General features: G+C 36.8%; 1 protein-coding gene across 1 annotated transcript in view; it reads right to left on the bottom strand.

The window, feature by feature from the left end:
• Positions 1-3697: 3697 nt before the first annotated feature.
• The window catches only part of COL25A1 (collagen type XXV alpha 1 chain), a 314583-nt gene continuing 298193 nt past the window's right edge, over positions 3698-20087 (bottom strand). The window contains exons 28-34 of the mRNA XM_035324280.1: positions 20022-20075; positions 15125-15178; positions 13982-14008; positions 13207-13260; positions 8577-8663; positions 5684-5722; positions 3698-4312 (exon numbers count right to left, since the gene is read on the bottom strand). Of these exons, the coding sequence (XP_035180171.1) occupies positions 4277-4312; positions 5684-5722; positions 8577-8663; positions 13207-13260; positions 13982-14008; positions 15125-15178; positions 20022-20075 (351 nt within the window). The 3' untranslated portion in view covers positions 3698-4276. The remainder of the gene's footprint in view (positions 4313-5683; positions 5723-8576; positions 8664-13206; positions 13261-13981; positions 14009-15124; positions 15179-20021; positions 20076-20087) is intronic.

The raw sequence follows: 20087 nt of genomic DNA, 5'->3' as shown, positions 1-20087 counted from the left end.
TTCTTTTCTTTTCTTTTCTTTTCTTTTCTTTTCTTTTCTTTTCTTTTTTCTTTTCTTTGTTTTTAAATACAAACTCCACTTGTTTTGTGGAGTATCTTTTAAAAAATCTATCAGAAATGATGGTGGCAGGCACTTGTTTCTAATATCATTTAATGAATCCAACCACCATGTAAAATACTTCAATAACAGAGGGTGCAAGAAGATTTTCATTTGTACATTACAGCAACATTGAGATCCACAAAAGCAAGTTGCAGAAAGGAGAAAAAAAACAAACAAACAAAAAACTAACACAAAAACCACAGGTGTTAGTCTTCATTCTGCTCACTGAAATTGAATATTATTTTTCAGTGACTAAAAATAGACTCTCTTTTGACCACTGTTGTTGCAGATATTGGTATTGTGTGTGACTTTAGTGTGAAAATTTAGGTCTCTCTTTAGGTAAAATACAGAGAATTAAAAATTAAATTTAAGGTGGTCAAGTAGCAGCGATCAGGAAATTTGAAAGGAAAGGGCAACTTCTGCATGTTTTCTAACACCTTTATCACATTTGAGAAACTGAGAGCATCTCTGCAGCTTTTACTCACTGTAGTAAACACTGTAGTGTTTTTGCCTGATTTAGGCAGCCAGTGGTGTTTAGAAACACCGCTGCTGAAGCTGATAATATTCCCCTTGTTACTAAACAATACCCAGGTCCTTCTCACCTGGACCCAAGGACTTCTTGCCTCATTTGGGGTTGTGTCCTCTCTTCCAATCGCATAACTAACTAATACCCACACGCATCCATCCACAACTATAACTCTTAATGGATCCAATGCTAACTACATAATCCCTTTTTAAACTGTATACTTTACACGTGCGCAGGTATACTGATTGGATTATTTTGAAACTTGTTCATAATATTTAAACGGTAGACAAAAAATATATAAACAGCTAGATGAAGAGCGTCATTCTGCCTTGATACACTACCAGAACATGACATCAAAATCAGCAATAAATAAAAATATAAATCAAGAAATACATTGTATAATTGTTCCATGAATTAACATTTCATGCTTTACCTCAGGGGGAAAAAAAAAAAAGGTGTCCAAAACATCCTGAAAAAGAAAGATTCCCCACACTAGCCTATGAATATGAAGACAAGGACCACATATGTCAGATATATTTGATACAGTGCTTACAAGATTTACTGCTTCTGTAGCAGGACTTCTGCACAATGTGGCTATAACACACTCAAGTAACAGATGCTTACAAAACTTTGTATGAAACAAATACTGAAAACTCTCAAAGAAAAAAGAATTAATCATACCTGAAATGGTCAGGGATATAGAAACGGTGTAGACGAACACCAGTACACATTTATACAACTGAAAATACTGGTAAAGTAACTACTGTTCCTGTCACAAACTAAGCAAAGCAAATCATTATCTGTTTGGAGGAATGCTACTAAAAAATGTAACAACACATAGGTGGTTCAAACTGTAGCTTTGCCATTAATAGAAAAAAACGATATACTAGCACCAAAAGCAGTTGCTTTTTAAACAAAATAAACATGATGCAAGTCTTCATAGGGTGCTTTATGTTGAGGAAATACTAAACACAACATACTTTTTTTCTTGTACCGAATATACAACTTTTCTAGATACTGTTAGGTTTCATTTCAAGTAAATCTTTGAGATGCAAATATTTTATGCAAATATTAGTGTCAAATCTATGTAGTTTAACCTTTCAAATTAAATTATCTGCTGTTCACCATGGTCTTTTAAATGGAATGAGTCTTACATGAAAGTGAACAATGAAAGGTTTAAAAAAAGTTAAATTAGATTATTATGAAAAAATAAAATAAAAAAGAAAAAAACTCCCCCAAAAAACAGTATTCCTACCTGGCAGGAGTTAAAGAAATAAATTATTTTGTGAGACAGAAAAGAAAGTGAATAAAGGTGCTAAAGTGTTTCTTCAGTGGGGTTTCACTGTCAGGGATTTCAATGAGAATTGATTTTTGAGTAATGCTTAATAGTAGTGTCTATGAAACTTATTTCCTGAAGGAATAAACAATGAACCAAGGTTCTTCTAGCTTTATTGAGGCATATAGAAATGGATGCTGCCAGGACAGTTTAAAAATAGAGATAAAAAAAATTTAAAATGTCAAAGTGCTAATGAGAGCATGCCTTTAATAGCTCTTTATGTTGTTGCTGTTTGCTAAAATGAGTAGTGTTTGTGGACACACTCAACATGGCATTGCCAAATGATGTCTAGTCAAATAACAAACATCCCAGTGCATGTTGCATTTGAGCACTCTGAAGGCCATTAAAAAAAATCTAACCTTACTGTATAATTGCCAGTATCTAATAGTTTATAAAAACGAGCAACCGCTAGTCTTTCCATCTCCAACATACCCAGCTAAACTGTGCCAAGTCAGGGCGTAGGCATGAGGAACTGCTTTCTATCAGGAGGGCAGCTTGTTCCTCAGCATGTTGGTTTTTTGAGATGGAGCTTCTTAAACAAGCAGAAAAAAACTGGCAAGTCAGAGGGCATATGTGATGCTCCTCTTGTCCCCTTTCTGGAAAGTCCTTCAGTCACATTAGTGCTGTAGCACTCTAACTATTAACTCAAGTCTATGCCATGCAAAGGCCGTTATTATTGTAAGTGTAATTATTCAAGTAGGTTGATAGTTGCATTTCTGAAAATTAAAAAAAAGTAAAGTATTTTTCTTCACATTTGCAAACATTTCTCTATATCTTATTGTTGGAAGGATGGAACTGAGCAATAAACATGTATATCATGTATATTTACACACATAGGGTTGGAATTTTGTTTTTGTTAGTACAGTACTATTAGATGGAGTCCACTAAAACAAATTTTAGTTTTGAAAATCTGTGGAAGATTCCCCCCATGAAAAGCTGCTTCTGTCTCTGATACACCAAAATGGCACTAAAGATTTAGCAAAGTGAAAGACAAGATTATAGTGGTATATATTTATCTGATATCACAAAGCAATATGAAAAGTGCAACCAAAACAGGTCCCCATCTTCACATGAAATGACTTAACAAGGAAAAATGTGCATTCCAATAAGGGTACAATACCCACACATGGATGGAGACAGGCTGCCTTCATCAACTTTAGTTTTGGTCTACATATGAAAGACAATTCTCAGAAAAGTAACTAAAAAAGCTTATGATCATCCTGCTACATACTAGGAACTGAAGCAATATAAAAATAATTTCCATCTGCCAAACATGGCACCATCTATGAAACTAGTCTCTCCAACTAACAACAGTGCACCATATGAAGACTCAAAACTGGAAAAAAATACCTTGTGGCAAAAACTACAAATGTGCACGCATTAAGTATTTCTAGTAATAAAAGGATGTAGAAGAAAAACTTTGCCAATGATTCTCTAGAAACCTAGTCAACAAAAATGGAGAAATAACCACACCTGTAACAGTGTAGTTTGATGACAAGTGGGCAGTGGTAATCACACACTTACTTCTCTCCAATCGTTGATGGGTAATAATGTCCACTAAGGTCACCACAACAGCAGAAAAAGAACAAGGTAAGTCAGCCTGTGAAACATAAACTCTTCTTTCATAGATTTAAAGGCTTCAAAGACTGCAAAAGAAAAACTGTTAATACTGAAACAAGATGAAAATGTGACTTGAAGCATTTTCTTCAATGCCATGACCACAAATGTTGAACAGATTATCTAAATGTGTCCTTTATGTCAACTGTTACAGGAAAGTGAACCAAAACTAAACATAGCTTCCAAAATTCTTCAGGAAGGTTCAGCTAGCTTTGTGTAATTTAAATTGAATCACCTGCAAACCACACCATAGTACATATGGATCTGGTCAGTTCCACTTCCTCCAGAGGAGGATGTTCTGATTCATCCATGTCTCAAGGATGCTTTTTCCTTCAGCAGTCCCAAAATATAATATGCAGATCACATATTGTGCCAATCCTTGAGTAAGGTTGAGAAGCTTCTGGTCTCAGGCAGTCTACCATCAAATGATCCACGCAGCGTCTCTGTAACCTTTTCAAACAACCCACAGAGAAGTCTGGTTTCTTCTCCAAACTTCTTTCCTTCTTGATTAAGCACCCATCAGGCCTATCGCCAATGTCTTCATGACCATGAGCAGTGCAAGGCAAACCGATGCTGATTAATGGGCGGGACCCTCTTTGATCAAATGGGCCAGGTGACCCGCAAGACTGGAAGCCATCCATCTGCATCTGGAACTGTGTTCCCCAAAAATTCAAGACCTCTTTCTATCCTTCTCTGCTTTATCTCTTTTTAGCAATAAGCCATGGTGTGACTCCCTTGAGATGACAAAATGAAACAATTCAGAAGCTGGAATCAAAGGTCACCGTGAGCAGCCATTTAGCATGTGTCGTGATCACACAACAAGCAGGTCTGGCACACAAACTCATGCTTTTAGTCTGTACAAGCAGATGCAGTGGCATGGTTCAGTGATGTGTGTAAGATGGACATGGAAGCCAAGTCAGTAAACTCCAATGGCAGCTGGTACAGTACATTTCATAGCATTTAGCTCTTATTTGGTCACAATTTATTGTAAACTAGTTCATGGCACTCATTGTCCATTCAGGTCCACAAGCCAAAACATAAGAATTTACAGAAATAATCAGATTCCTATTATTGATCACTGTATAGGTATCTCTAGAAAGAGAATCTTTGCAGGTTTATCCTGCAGTTTTATACCATCTAACTGCAGATGTAAGTGAAAAAAGATGTACACACAGACTATTGCAAACAAGTAGAAGCAGCTACATGTAAACATCTCTCAGACTTGTAAAATCAGATTTTCAGTTTTCAACTATAAGTACAAAAAGTGGAACACTATATACACAACTTCATGCTTATAAGGTTAGATTCATCACTGCAGAGACAAAAAGAGATACAGATTGATCAGGTTAGTAAACTGGTATTTCGGACTTCTATTCCAAATACATAGATATGGCACAATTGCAAATACACAACATTTATTTCCTCAGCACCAGCTACTCTTCAGAGCTAAAAGCATCCAGGATTTCACTTACGCTTCATTTTTTTCTCATGTATTATATACCAGTATCACTCCACCTACAGCTTTACTCTGAATACTACGCTTTTAAATCTAGCACTGCCCAGGTTAAATCTTCATTAAAATAACAATGCCACTGACATTAACATTAGTATAAAGGGAATGTTATTAATTACATAATTAGTATTAGTATAAAACACAACCATCAGGAGAACGTGGTGAATAGAAAGGTAAGGCAGAAATGGGCAGGATGCACCATTCTTTGATATATCCCAGGAAAATAGCACCATAATAGATCAGTATCAGTACTTGGTAAAAATATCCTTTCCATGAGATTTTAAGAGTGGGAAGCAGTGACCATGTGCAGAAACTGAAAGATGTATGGCTCTTCATATAGAAGAGTCAAGTTTTGGACTTCCTACAAATCTAATGCCAGCTGTTTCTAAAATACTGCCTCAATGAGTTATTACTTCTACATACATTACAATCTCATCACATCAACTACTGTCATGGAGAGATCTTATTTTGCATTGCTGCATACATCAAGATGTCTAAGAGGCTCTAATGTGTTGTTCAGTATGACTATGACAGGGTTTTCTGAGTGCCAAGGGCGTACAGTCCCTGGGAAGAAAAGCTCTGCCCATCCTACCTTTTGCCAACAGCCAGGCATAGGTAATCCATCAGGACCCTGTTTCAAAGGGAGGAGAAAAATAAAAAGAGCACAGTTAGATCTGATAGCATAGCCTTCCATCTGTATCTGTTTAGAACAGCTGAAGCAGCTTTGACTTTTTATCTGATAGGTAGCTACCAGTTCCTAACTTAATCTCTCTTGTTCTCAAGGTGAACTGTTAGTACATACCGCTCTGCTATAAAGATGTATTTTCCTAAATCATTACAACTGCATATCTAATCACATCTTAATCACTTTCCCATTGCTGTTAGAGCTTAGGCTACTTTTTTTTTTTTTTTTTTTTTTTTTTTTAATATATATATATATATGTAATCTGTCATTCAGAACAATCTGTAGCTGAATGTACAAGATCGATAAGCAAAAAATATTATCACTTTTATCTGGAGGGTATTGCATTTTATGGGCCCCTTGTACAAAGTTAATCCAGTGATAAGATTGCAAGACTCAAATTCAGTGATGATGTTTCCTGTTCCCTTTCATTCTTAGCATTTGAATGAAGCAGCAAAGTCTTAATACCCTGAACACAGTTCTGAGTGACAGAGCAGAAGAGAACAGTGCTGGGAACAGGGCAGTCCAGCAGCGTTATGCCATCACTTGGACAGTATGCCCATCTAATTCCTTCTTATGCTAGTGTCATGCCATTTCTTTTCTGTCACCACCCTATGTTCACACATTACTATACACGCAGAGAGATCAGATCCAACTTTTGACCTTGGTTAAGCAGGTTTTCATGGAACTAATTCCAAGTTACATAGCTATAAAGGGCCTACCCATCAAAGAGTTACATACTTAGCGCATGCCATGTTACTAGACTACACATGATCAGCAAAAAAGTTCAGGTCTTGACTTTTTTTTTTTTTTTTTTTAGAACTAAAGAATAGTAATGCTTCTTACATGGATTTACATGTGAAGATAGTGATTAATGAGCATTTTTGTATGTGCTTGCATGTAATCTGATGGGAATGGCCTACTGCCTAAAGCAAGAACCCATGCTTGTTTGCTTAGCAGCTTATTCTGGTAATTATGTATGAATGAAATAACTTCCATTCATCAACAATTGCTAGCGAACCTCCAGATATAAATGATAACAAAGAGACAGAAACATTTTTAAATTACAAAAGCATGCTTGATTATCCCCAACAAAATATATGAGATATGGTTACCATTAAGTGGAAGCAAATGAAATGGGCTATGGACTAATCTTAATGGACTATGTATTTAAGATTAAAATCTACTGACTTTAAATTAGAAGTGCTATAGTTGAAATAAATTCTACTTAATTTAACATTCATCTTAGAGAACCGTGCTTAACCAACAAACAGTATCAGAACATGCAGATTTTACCGTGAACAATTAAAAAAATAATCCTTACTTCTTTAGAAAATGTGTATGTAGTACTGTTTTTTGTTGGTGGTGGTTGTTTGTTTTATTTTAAATGGAAAAAAAAAATAAAATTACTTTGCCAGTAAATCAGTGTTGCCAGATTGGTACAAGGGAGAGGGTCAACAAGTAGAATTTTAGTATAGGTGGGAACTTGAATTCATGCTAACATAGAGTGGGGAGTGTTCTGTGTATTCCAGGAAGGTAAGTTCCAAGGGTGCGACCATTAAATTGAAGACGTTAAATAACAAAGACAGTGAGGGTTTGGGCTGCAGACTGTTATATTCTTACAAACTTCAGGTAAGCTTTTCATTTCCAAATCTTTTTGAATACTGTTTGATGAACAGACCATACACCAAAGATTTTAGTTGTGTAGGGTCTGTGAGAGCAGGCTCCAGCTTTGCTTACTGGAAACCTATGAGCTGATTTTCAGAAATAATATTTATCTCATTCTTTACATGAATCTCATGTACATGATTTTGGCCAAATTCTGAAAACATGCACCCATGACTACATGAATTTGAAAGGAAGTCCATGGTGCAGAGTAGCTCTGGGATGGGCTAGGGTGAAAAACTGAGCCAGTGCAGGCAGAAGTAATCAGTCTTGATTAGAAGTGGTGATTGTGCTGGGGTTCTACAAAGACTTGGGTTCAGGGTAAGTAAGGCAATAGGCATTTTGGGAGGAAAATAACAAACAAACAGTTCTCAGGGAAAATGTAGAAAGGACATGAACTTAAAATTGCCATGTAATGTGGGAGCAAACTGCTGAGAGTTAGGTTTGAAGTGTCAACAAACATGTGTGTTCTTTCATTACAGTTATGATCACTGAAGCAGGTTTATTCATGCACATGCATGTGTTATGTGAATAATGTAAAGTCAGCCCAGAAAAAAACATTGCTTTACATTGAGAATGGCTGACTACAAACAAAGGAACCACATGCAGGGTTGGTAGGAAAGAGAAATACTGTACCAATTGGCAAGGGGCATCCAGCCCATCCAGGCCAGGCTGGCCTGGCTCCCCTTTTTCCCCCTTAATTCCACGGAATCCCTGTTTGTAAAGATTAACTTGCAATGTTACTGTCAAGGAAATGCCTTCGGTATTGACTTAGCTGGAGTGAACAAATAACAATAGAGAGGCCAGAGGAGCAAGCTTACAGCAGTGGTATGGTTTCAGTCTGTGTGAGCACTGACTCTGGCACGCACTGAATTTGGTTCTTTTTCAACGCTTGGCAGAAAATAATGAAATAAACAACCAAATCTTGTTCTAAAGTCTTGAGTCTTTAAGTGCTTTAAACTAAATTAGAAGGCTGAAATACCAACTCTGCTCCATAATTTCCAGATCTTGAGATAAGGCTGCATTAACAAAGGGCAACAGGTGACACACTAGCTGGTGCTTGTTCCTCTCCCCTCATTACTTATTCCATCGGTCTACAGCAGGACAACTGACCGTCCAATACAGAAGTGAAACGTACCAATGGGCAAGGTGCATCTAATCCAGGAGCACCCTGTTCTCCTTTCTCCCCTTTAGGCCCCTTTTTGCCTTTCTTTCCCTTTTCCCCCTGTGGATACAATGGTTTGGATAAAACACATTTTATTCTTTTGGAAAAAAAATCAAGAAAGATTGGTTTAAAAGTTTGGGGTTTTCTTTTTTTAAGCCAATGGAGAGCTGAAAGGACACTTACCACTGTGTTCTGGTTTGGATGGTGCATTTTGTGGAGAAATAAATTATATGATCACAAGCAAGAACTGCAATCAGTTGGTATTAGTTTGTGTTGGTATCTTAGATCAGTATCATGACTGTTTTGAATCCTACAACAGGGCCTGAAATCACTGATTTCTTGAGATAGAGGCAAATCTGCAAATCCGTCCAATCCATAGTCCAAAATTAGAGGTCTCCTATTTGCTGTAAGTGACAGCTCTGAAGTGCACATGCACGCCAAGCTGGGTTTGGCAGCTTCCTCAGAAGATCTGTTGCTAGTCAGATGCAACTTTGCAAGAGCAGAGTACATTGGCATCGTTTCTCTGAAAAAGACTTGGAGGATGGATGCTTTGCAGGGGTGGACGGTCTCTGGCAAAATTCTGCCAGGCTAAATGGTGTTGCGTCAAGGGTGCACTTGGTCCAGCACATCCTTTGCTGAATTGACCTTCTGCACTCTGGTAAGAGTTTGGGACAAAAAATCCACAGAAACCTTGCTGACATCACTGAAGGTGCAATCGTATCACTCCAAATACAATGGGACCCTTCATTTCAAACCCTGTTACAGGAATCAAAATATCCAAACTGCTTGATGGAGAGGTGCTATGGCACTTTCATTGCGTTCATAATGTCTTGATACCATAAACTAGTCAAAAGTGATAAATAGATTTGGTTATTTAATATCCTAATATTTAAACTATCTTTATTTAATGGTTCCATTTAAATGTTCTCTCTACAACAGACATTTAGTCTACTTATTTTACAGTACTCAGTCCCTTGAGTTTGAACTGAGTTTTCTTTTTAAATGTAAAACTTCTATTGCTTTAATTACTAATGGAAATGAGTCAAATCCCCTCAGCAAAGGTACCTGCAAAGATAACCCCACCTTCAAGCAGTATAAGATGTTTGGAGAGTTAATTTTCTAATTGATTTCACACCAGTTGATCACAATGGTAAATGAATTTCAGGCTTGCTCTCAATTTCACAAAAATCAAAAAAGGTTCCATTAAAAAAAAATAAACAAATTGGGCTAGGACTGTAAAAAATAGGATAGGAAGAATGAGTAAATCAGGAATATCACAAAGAAATGGGGAAAAATAGTCATAGGAAAATTAGTATGACGTTGTAGAACCAGCAAGAGAGGTTGTGGCTACTGGGAGGATTTAATTTGTGAGGAAAAGGGTAAAAAAGACAGAGGAATTGTGAGGGATGAAGGTAAAAGGAGAAGGAAGGAATGCTCCTTTGGAAAGGCAGACAGGTTTCGGTGAAACATAGCAAACAGATGTTTAACTAGTTCCACACCAGCACAGAAAGACTGAATTCATTAACAGAGAAAAAAAAATTACACAAATAATAATAATTAAAAAGCTATATTATATTTAAATAGGACATAATAAAACACATTATTAATTCTACATTGTAGCATACTCACACATTCAAATGAAAAAAAGTATATTCCATGAACAAAGCATACTGCACTTATAATGTGATAGGAACGAAGTTCCTAGTCTATCTTTTCTGTGTGCCAAAAAGTTGCAGGATGGTATTTAGAAAAAAAGCAACCCAAACATAACCCTTCTGTACCGAATTATAAGATTGATGTAAAAAAAATGAATAAATCACAAGTCAGGAAGTCTAAGTTGGATAAGCTTTCATCTTAAACCTATAAGCATGGCAGTATAGCACAGAAGCCCAACAGTTTCAGGGTCAAATCTCATGTTATTTGTGCTCGATGTAACACAAACTTGTTTACCATGAATAAAGGTAAGCACATAGCATGGACAGTCCAAAAATGATTGTAAGAACAGACAGTACCGTTTGACAGTACCGTATGGTTCTATTTGAACCAATGCAGTGTAGAGAGTAGTCTGAGATTGCTGAAGACTTTGCTAGTTTTGCCATGGTCTGAGCTAGTCTCCAGTAATCGTCACCTCCTTACCCTGGCTTATAGAGCTCCACAGGAGGTAGGAAGCATGAAGAATCATGCTGATGAAGAATCAAATAAATAAATAAATAAATAAATAATTTTCTTCCTGCCCTTCCTCATTCCTTAGAGAAATACCAATATATGACACTTTTGTAAGACAGGTGTACCTGGAAAAATCTCCAGACCTCACATGCAGAGAACTTTATCACTGCTGAGCGTAGAGGGAAAAGGATGATGCCCTCCCAGCCACTCTGGTGATACCTCAGTACTCCTCTGACAACCTTTATATCAAGAGACAGCTGCACATTTGGGATCAGGGCTTGCTTCTCTCCCTCACCACACAACGTCTCCATCCTTTTTTAAAGGTTATTTCTTTCTGGGTGTAGGAAAGTTGAAAAAAGTGGAATTTGAACCAACCTCTTTTAGTGATTTTCTAAATCTTCTTTACTAAAGAAGAATGTAGTATTTAGGAAATTATTTTTAAGAAATTGACTTATATTCATACAACTCAAAAATGCAAAACCATTTGTATAAATCCTTTTGTGCTGAGTGCTCCTGGACTATCGTTTTATATGAGTAATTGAGTAATTGCAGTTGGATATATATATATATTTTTTTCCAGCCAAGTTAAGCAAACATTATAATGCAAACACTGACTTGGTTTCACTGTAGAACTACCAACAGGCTAAAATAAAAATCAGTTTAGGATTCAATCTCAAAACTGAAGTAACTATTTATTTACTTGCTGTCTATCAAGGCATATCAGTTAAAAAACAAGTGTTGCTGTCTCTCAACAGCTTGCTAGTAAAGACATGAATTTTTGTGATGCAACTTGAATTATGTTACCTAACTAGAAATTCGGTAATCTCAACTTGTTTGAAGTCAGTATAACAGCCAATATTGTAAGCAGTATTTTAAAAACAAGAAATCATGAGCTAGATCCTCAGCATGTAAATGGAACCAGGTTTTGTTACACCAATATGGTCATAGATAATTAGTAATTTATATAAGGAAAAACCTAAGAACTGAGAAAATATATCACAATGAAAGTTTTTATTACTTGCATTACTTTGGGTCTTTTGAGAGTCAGCCTTCCATTTGGAAAAGGAACTACTGATGCTAAGCTAAGGTGTTTCTAGTGAAATGTTGACTTGCCAGACACAAGTATTCCCTCATTTCTGCCAAAAATGTGTCAAAAGTGTGCAACGGAAGCTCTCTTTAAGAGGCTGCAGCTAAATCTTCCCTGAGTCTTTTCACTGAGAAAGACTTTTCTTTGCCTTCTAATTTTTTGAATGTTCTGACAATTTATAAGGCAGAGATTCAGTTGTGACAGATAGACCCAGAGTCTTTGACAGCAAGCAACAGCTCACCATTCACTGTGGTACCTCTGCCAGGTCAGCCACTGCCTTTACAAAATTCATAGAGCACAAGAAACAGTTGTTTTCCAAGACCGGTACCTTACAGCAATCTCTGAGCTCCAAAGAAGCAGTGTAATGGGGACAGAAGGGACAGACCCATTTCATAGTATCCTCACTGATGCCTTTTTTAGGAACTGTTTTGTCTGATGGTATTAAGAGAGGGAGAAGAACAGGACTTCTTTCCTCTGCTTCCTGTCTAAGATTCCTGGAGGGGATGCAGACTGAGTATAACTTGGTGTGTAACAGCTAGGCAAAAACAGTTGTCTGACTAGGAAAATCACCTGCTGTGTATATGGAATTTTAGATTAAGGGGCGAGTAAAAATTGTTGTGAGTAAAAATTCCAAGTTTTAGCAACTGGAAGGAAGGTTAAGAAGGAGGCTCTGTGTTGATTAGAAATACTGGAGATTTGCTCGAGCTTGCTCTGCATGTATTTAGTCCTAAATTGCACTATACTGAACACGTTTCCATGCCACTGTGTCTGGACGGCCAAAATGTCATTAGGCTGTTTCTGTTAATTTCACTGTCTGGTTGGTTTACCAGAAGAGTAGTGCAAGATTTAATTTCAATCCACGAGTATCACTGAGTATTTCTCTTAAATATAAGCAAGCCACTGCCAAAAATTAAACTTTCAAACATTCCCTTTCCCTAGCCATTTGGTATTAGACATGTAGTGTGTACAGACATAGTATGCTAGGGTCAGAAGTTACTGAAATACTGCCAAGGCTCAGACCTAGTGTCTTCCATACTAGTAAAATGACTCCTTTCAGTGAGGGCAGCATTAAAAATTTCAGGCTGACAAGGACTTTCAACAAGCATAGGAGGAATGGAAGAAAGTAAGCCTAAAAACAAACTGTGCTTTGGCACATGGCAATAGTACTAGTTCTGTGCATAAATTTTCATGGTCTTTGTAAGACAGGATTTTGTTTAGCATGTATCTGTGAGCTGCCTTTTGGCACACAGTAAAAACAAAGAACAGGTTTAATGGGATGATTCATTGAATAAGGACAGCAGAACTGACTAGGCTAAGGAATCAAACAACAGTTAATAACATTGTGGTCACCTTTTCTCCCTTTTCTCCTATATCACCCTTTTCTCCTCGAGGACCAGGGAAACCCTATAAAAAAAGGGGACAAAGATAGGTTGACTTCTACTCACATGCAGGCTAAGCTTTCAAATACTCTTGGAAAATGTACAAAATGGTGACTTCACTACCTGCGTTGCATGTACATGTGATGTATGCATATGCATACATGCATGAGAGCATGTGAAGCAAGTCATGGTGTTTGGCAGTCATTTTGCCAGTGATGGAAAGAAATTATATCACTCAAAATGGCAATAGTCCATGCTATGTAGCAAATGTAGCTTCTGGAAAAGACTCCTCCAGATTAGGGATTTTGGTGGAGGACAGGAGAGAAAGGCTTTCAGCAAATCTTGAACCCAAAGAAACGGCCTACAGTTTGAAATGCATCACTTAGAAGTTATGGAGTTGTTCTCTTTGATTAGTGATAAATTTACTTAAATGTTAGTGACTCATTGCTCTGCTCCAAGTGAGCCACAGGTCCGACTGTGGAAGTGTTCTCTTACTCAGTGCAGTTTTTCAGCCTTCCAAAAATTGACTTCCAAAGGAGCAACTACTTGTATTACTAACCACCGTATCTGGTGTGACTGGTAGACAAGGGATGTACATTGCATGTTCTTTGCTCTCTTTGTCACAGAGAGAGAGCAAATACATCATTTAGTACACTCTCTGTAGATACTGGATGCACACTAAATGGAAACAAATGTGTTCTTGAGAGAAGCTTACCTACCATCATGAGTGTATTGGTCATACTTACATCAAGGCCAGGCTCGCCATCTTTTCCCTGCCAAAGAACCATATACTACATTAGTGTCCCTAAGCTTTGATATCAAAAGGCCAACTTAATGCCCCACTTCTGTGTCCACTCTATGCAGTGGTATCACACATTGCTAAGACTGTACACATAGCATTGCAATTAAGTGAAGGACACGTCCATCAGTGTTTAACATTGCCAGGAACTGATAACTTGACTGTAATTTTTATTTTTTTATTTTTATTTTTAATATCAAATTTAACTCACAAAAATGACCCTCAAATAAACATACACTGCAAGTTAGTCCAGCAATTCCACAAAGCCTGAATCTGTCTCTTAGTCATTGACTCCAGATTCAATTAAATGCATTCAATGAAATCACAACCCTGTATTCAACTTAATTTTACCTCAAACAGATTAGACTGGAGAGAGTATGGAAGCACTGCAAGTTTCTCACAGAGGCTAGTTCTGTTGGCACAGCACATTGATGCAGCTTTGCTTCTGTCAGCATACAGAATGTGTATGTATACACAGCTGGCCCAGGCATAAGCAAAGTCAACTGATCTTAATGAGACTATCCTCATTCAGCCAAAGGAAGTTCTTATTCATACTTCAGGACTGAAATGGTTTAAAGTATACCAACTCCACACATGAATGATCCACCAATGAACTTCTCAAAGTGCTTCTGAGCACAACACACAGAAATGAAAACAAACCTAATGTCTCTGAAGTATCAAAAAAAATATAAAAATACAATGGCAAAGAAGCCTTGCAGAAAGGAAATCCGAACAACTTAGGGACACTAAGACAATCACATTTTTTCACATTTCATCCCAAACTCCTGCCACTCTTGCACAGTCCCCTGACAGCCAAGACCACAATCTGCAGATAGAGGAGCACTTAGAATCCTTTTTCCTTTCCCTTGCTGCTTTGTGGCCGGCCTATTTCATTACTTCCGCATAATCACATGCATGCCTGAGTAGGAATTGAAGTCTGAGATACAGGCCAGTGATCTTGCATTGTCAGGAATTATTATCTATGTCTTTTCCAACTAGTTGTATTGCTAGGTCAAAAGCAGTCATAAAACACACAGTTTAATGAAGGAGTGTTGAAAAGATCGATGTGTACAAACTACATGCAACTTACAGGCAAGCCATACGGTCCTCTGGGTCCAGGGTCACCTACTGTTCCCTTTTCACCCTAAGAAAAGATTACATAACAACTAAACAAAAACACTGTCTAGCTTATACAGAAATGACTCTACAAAGTACTTTCTTTGTCTTAAAGTTTATGCATTCCCAGATCTTCTGAGTAAAAAATATCCAACAAATTATTCTAGGGGTGGGGAGGAGGCATGTATTACTTGCTAAGCAAAATGACTTTCTGAGCATAAGATATTTGTTTTCAAATGAGTTAGTGACTGAAAATATTTTTCCAAGTGTCTTGCACTGATTTCAATATTAAGCTTGTAACAGCTGCAACATTGCACTCAGTAAAAATCCAATGAAAACTGAGGATAATACTGCATCAAGCTCCAGCACAGCAGTTGAGATGTGACACAGTGACGAGCAAAAATAACATGTCAATCAAAGCTTGTATTTAATCAGGCAATGCTATTACCAGTGACATTGTGGAGATTATCCCACTCAGTGTGATGTGTTATTAACGGCTCTATTGGATTCTAGAATAGAGATGTAAATACACTGTTTCATTAAATCAAATCTGCATTAATGTGTAGGAAAAACAAGTAGACTACTCCAGAACTTTGATCTCATTCAGCACTAATATCCATGGAAGATTTTTCAGCTTCTAGAGGAATGTTATGAAAATCATTTTGGGATATAACATAGACCAAACTTTTCCAAATTAAATGAAGTTTCAAGCTCACAGATTTCAAGTTGCCAGCATTAATCATCTGTGCTCTCCTATAGATCATTCTGATTGACAATGCAACAAAGCTTCCTGAGCTGGCTGACATTAGCCCATGTAAGTGTGAGCACTGGGCGTGCCTCCCTTCCTTAACATAACCCACCACAAGCTTTTGTGCAAGGCTTCTGTCACACCAAAGTGCTGTGCTCCATCCTAGCAATTGCCTCACTCGAGCTCTTGAGATAATCATGTATACAAGACCTTTAAAAATCTAGGTTATTTACTACTCATTATTAATTCATTCCTCTATTCTTTATTATTAAAAGCACAAGGCAGTGATGTAGATGTGCCTAATTAATAGTGTTGACCATCTGCACAGCCAAGTCCCTCACATCTCTAAAAACAGGCTGCTAAATCTAGATTGTATTGACTGGATAATACGAAAATATAGGCACTAGAATAAACCAAGTGTCTGAACCAGTTGTTAAATAATCATTGCAATAAGGAGCAGGTCAGAGAAACCGACATTTGATTGTTTTAGATACTTATATTTTTATGGAGATTGATGCTGTCTATACTCAATTTAGAGGAGGAGATCAAATGCGTAATGCCTGATTTTTTGTCATGCTTTTAACCTCCAGCTGATTCTGAGCAGCACTGAGGCTAGATGCCCTTGCAGAGCAATAGGAGGCATGGGGAAGTAACAGCTGATTTACAAAACAGTAAATTCCTTTGCAGCTGTAAAACTTTCTGCTGAGAAGAAACGAATGTGCTGACCTATGTATATAACAGCTACAAAATCCTTTTGATTGATACTTGAAATATGTCGAGACTAGTTAAGTATCTTTTTTTTTTTTTTTTTTTTTTCAGTCTTAAACAGCAAAGATGACTGTACAAAGTCCTCACAAGGCAGGCCTATAACACTGCTAAACATATGGTAGACATAAAAATACTGAATGCTTAGCATATCAGTTTAGGGAAATAATCTCATCTGTTATGTAAGAGTACATTCAGAGAACTGTATCTCACAATTTTTGCCTCTGATCCAAAGCACATGCTGAAACGTGTCTGGAATATCAGATGAGGTCCTGAATGTTTATGGATTATAGAAGATCGATGAATTGTCATAGGCATACTGCCCTTAGTACTCAAAAGAAAGTATTTCCTTCAGGGAAATAGATATTTGCAAAGATTAGAAAAGGTTTTAAGATCTTTTCATGAGAGAATTCATCAATGCCCAAAGAACAGAAACCATAGGCTTGTGTTTTTGCCTCCTATTTCAGTTCAGTCTCTGGAGTCGTGGGTGAATATGGTTTGCAGGAATAAAACTGCATAACTGGTGTCTCCATTACAATTGATGGAGATTTCATGCCATTATCATGGTGACAAACATTTTAACCAAATTAAAAAGAATGCATTCTTCCTCCCAGTGCAGAACTTGTGCAGTGATGATAGCCTTGCAAAGGCAGGTGTTTCCCAGAATTAGTATTACATTAATTTTGTCTCTTTCAGCTTCCTATAGCCTGACAGGAAGTTGGATACACATTCTGCCTGTCAGTACACTTCAGTTTTACACATCCCCTCTCACTGGTTGCAGTTCAAGAGGTTTGTCTGTTTACCAGTGTTCTTTATTTCCTCCAGGGCAATATACAAATGAGATGAACAGGTACAAAGCCAGACCCTGAGACCTATTACAATCAAATCCTTCATCTAATGACTATGGCCTCAGTAAAAGCTGTCTAAGCACCTAGCAAAATGTTATTTTTCAATTTTTCAATAGATGAAAAATTTCTTAAGGGCTGAAAACACTGGTCTAAGATATGTGATAACAATTCAAACTGTTAACCACCATTTTTCTTTCTACCAAGAGAAATACACAAACATGTAGAGTATTGAAATGTTTGGCTGTATCAGCCTTAGTGAAATGTTAAATCCTGCATTTGCTTTTAATAATCAATGAACAGCTAGCTCAAGGCTGAGAGAGAAAATTGCATGGCTAAGCTCGTACAGTGAGTAATCTTTGTTCTAAAATACACGGTTTCCTATTTTCTAGTGACATTCACTATTTCCATAGTCCAGTTTTTCACCATTTAAATAAGTTTTGCATAAAGGACTGACTGATGTTTTCTATTTTAATTAAAAAGCTAAATTTGAAAGAAACCAAGAATCCGTACAGGTCTGTTCTACCTAAGATGAGTAATTCATCATTGCCACAAATGCTGCCTATGCAACAATGAAACCATAGTTTCTACTGAAGAAATCATTAGGCTGTAGTTTAATTGTACTTTCTTTTCCTCAACTTTTAAAGAGACATAAATGTACAGTGACCAGCATTTTACAAGTATTCTCTTAAAGTGAGATTGTATTTCCAAATTTTAACTAATGTGGCCTTAAAAATGTGGTTATATTTTGGATATAGTGTGGTTATATTTCAGCTTTGGATTCATTAGTGCCATTCTAGGTTAATATTGGTCCAAGGTTTTTCTTATCAGCATGGACAAAATACGATCCAGTCCAGCGACAGAGTGGTGGCATTGTGCACAACCTTTAATGAAAAGTTAAAGTCTGAAATCTACAGGCAAAAACATTCTCCCTCTGCTTTCACAATAAACAAGCTCAACAGTTGCAAATGCAACTGTTGACTCTATTAAAAATATATGATTTGTTAGTTAGATAACAAGACATATACCAACACCAGGCAATAGTTAGATAACTATTCTGTGAAAAACTCCTCTTCCCAAACAGTATTAAATTATTAAATAAACAATTACAGCACTAATCTTGGTAGTTGGCTGCTCAGAAAAAAATTCTTCCATCTTTCTTGTGAATTTCCTCCCATTCATTCAGCTGCGTAGAAAATGGTGGGTGCTCAGGAATTTCTTCCACACCGTAGTTTCTGTGTTTTTGTAAATCTGTCCCTTGGTGTGTATGGAATTACTGAACTGATTTACATCTCAGCAGCTCCGAGCTCCTTTCTAAATACAACTTTTCAGCAGCTATGATAAGGCTGATTCTAGATCCAGCAGTATGAATTATTATGACCTTGGATACTTTATAAGGAAGAACAATTATAGTTATTCTCAATACATTAGAAGAATAGCACATATCATAGTGCATTGTTTTTGAAAGGAATTTCAACCAGAAACAGGAACATCCTTCACAATAAAACCTCATAATGCAAGAACAAAATGCACAGTATTTCTATATACACATTTCTATATGTGTATTTCATCTCAAGTGTTTTCTGAAACACTGAATATGGTGTTCAGCCACCTTTCCACACAGAGTTGATAGAAAAAAAATATATCCTAGCTGAACAAAAGAAAAACTTGAATCTGTAATGCCCTAGGAAAGAAATAAATAATAAAATAAAATAAAATGAAATAAAATAACATAAAGCCCCAGTCCTTTAGACTAACCATGAACTAGCCTGCTCTAACCATGAACAAGCAGCTCTATAGAAATGAATGTTCACATCATGTATATCTTTATTTTACTGCTGCTAACGTTAACTGGACCTGAGCAATATGGCTGTGTCCCCAGTTCATCAAGTCTAAAGTTGTTTTAGCACAGCTGTTTTGTTAAACTGAGAAATTCAAAGAGACATGAGTCTGGGCTGGGAAATCCTTGGAAGTTTTAGTTAGCATAAGGTATCATCTTTTTTTGATGTACAAGTTCATGGCAGTATTGTTAAAGATGACAGCCTCATAGTTGAAGATTAAGGACTCTATCCTATTATTTCAATTGGAGAAAATTTACTGTGAATATTTCAAATTAAATAGAAGAGGGTTCCTAAATTCCATGCTTAAAAAAAAAAAAAAAAAAAAAAAATTAAAAAAAAAAAGTTTATAGAGGCTAAACATTGTTTTCAAGATAGAAAATTTAAGTGCAAATTCCTCAGGAATACTGTGTTTTTTTCTGTTTGTTTGTTTGTTTTTTGGTTTTGGTTTTAATCATTCTGTATATATATCACAGATCAGTTAATGAATTGTAAAATCAATGCTTACATGGATAAATGCATGTAACTTGAATGCATATACAGTTCTGGGTTGATCTTCCTATGATGAAATAGTGTTCTGTTTAGTAACATCTAGGCACACTGTAAGTAGCCATATGATATTTTACTATTGTGGCATATTCTTCATAAATAAAAGCCCACAGAGATTATACTTACTCTATCTCCTTTAGGACCTGCAGGGCCATGGGGACCAACTGGGCCATCTACACCCTGTGAAAGGAA

The sequence above is a fragment of the Oxyura jamaicensis genome, chromosome 4 (assembly GCF_011077185.1).
Source record: "Oxyura jamaicensis isolate SHBP4307 breed ruddy duck chromosome 4, BPBGC_Ojam_1.0, whole genome shotgun sequence".
NCBI lineage: Eukaryota > Metazoa > Chordata > Aves > Anseriformes > Anatidae > Oxyura > Oxyura jamaicensis.
This window is presented reverse-complemented; position numbering and strand designations above follow the sequence as displayed.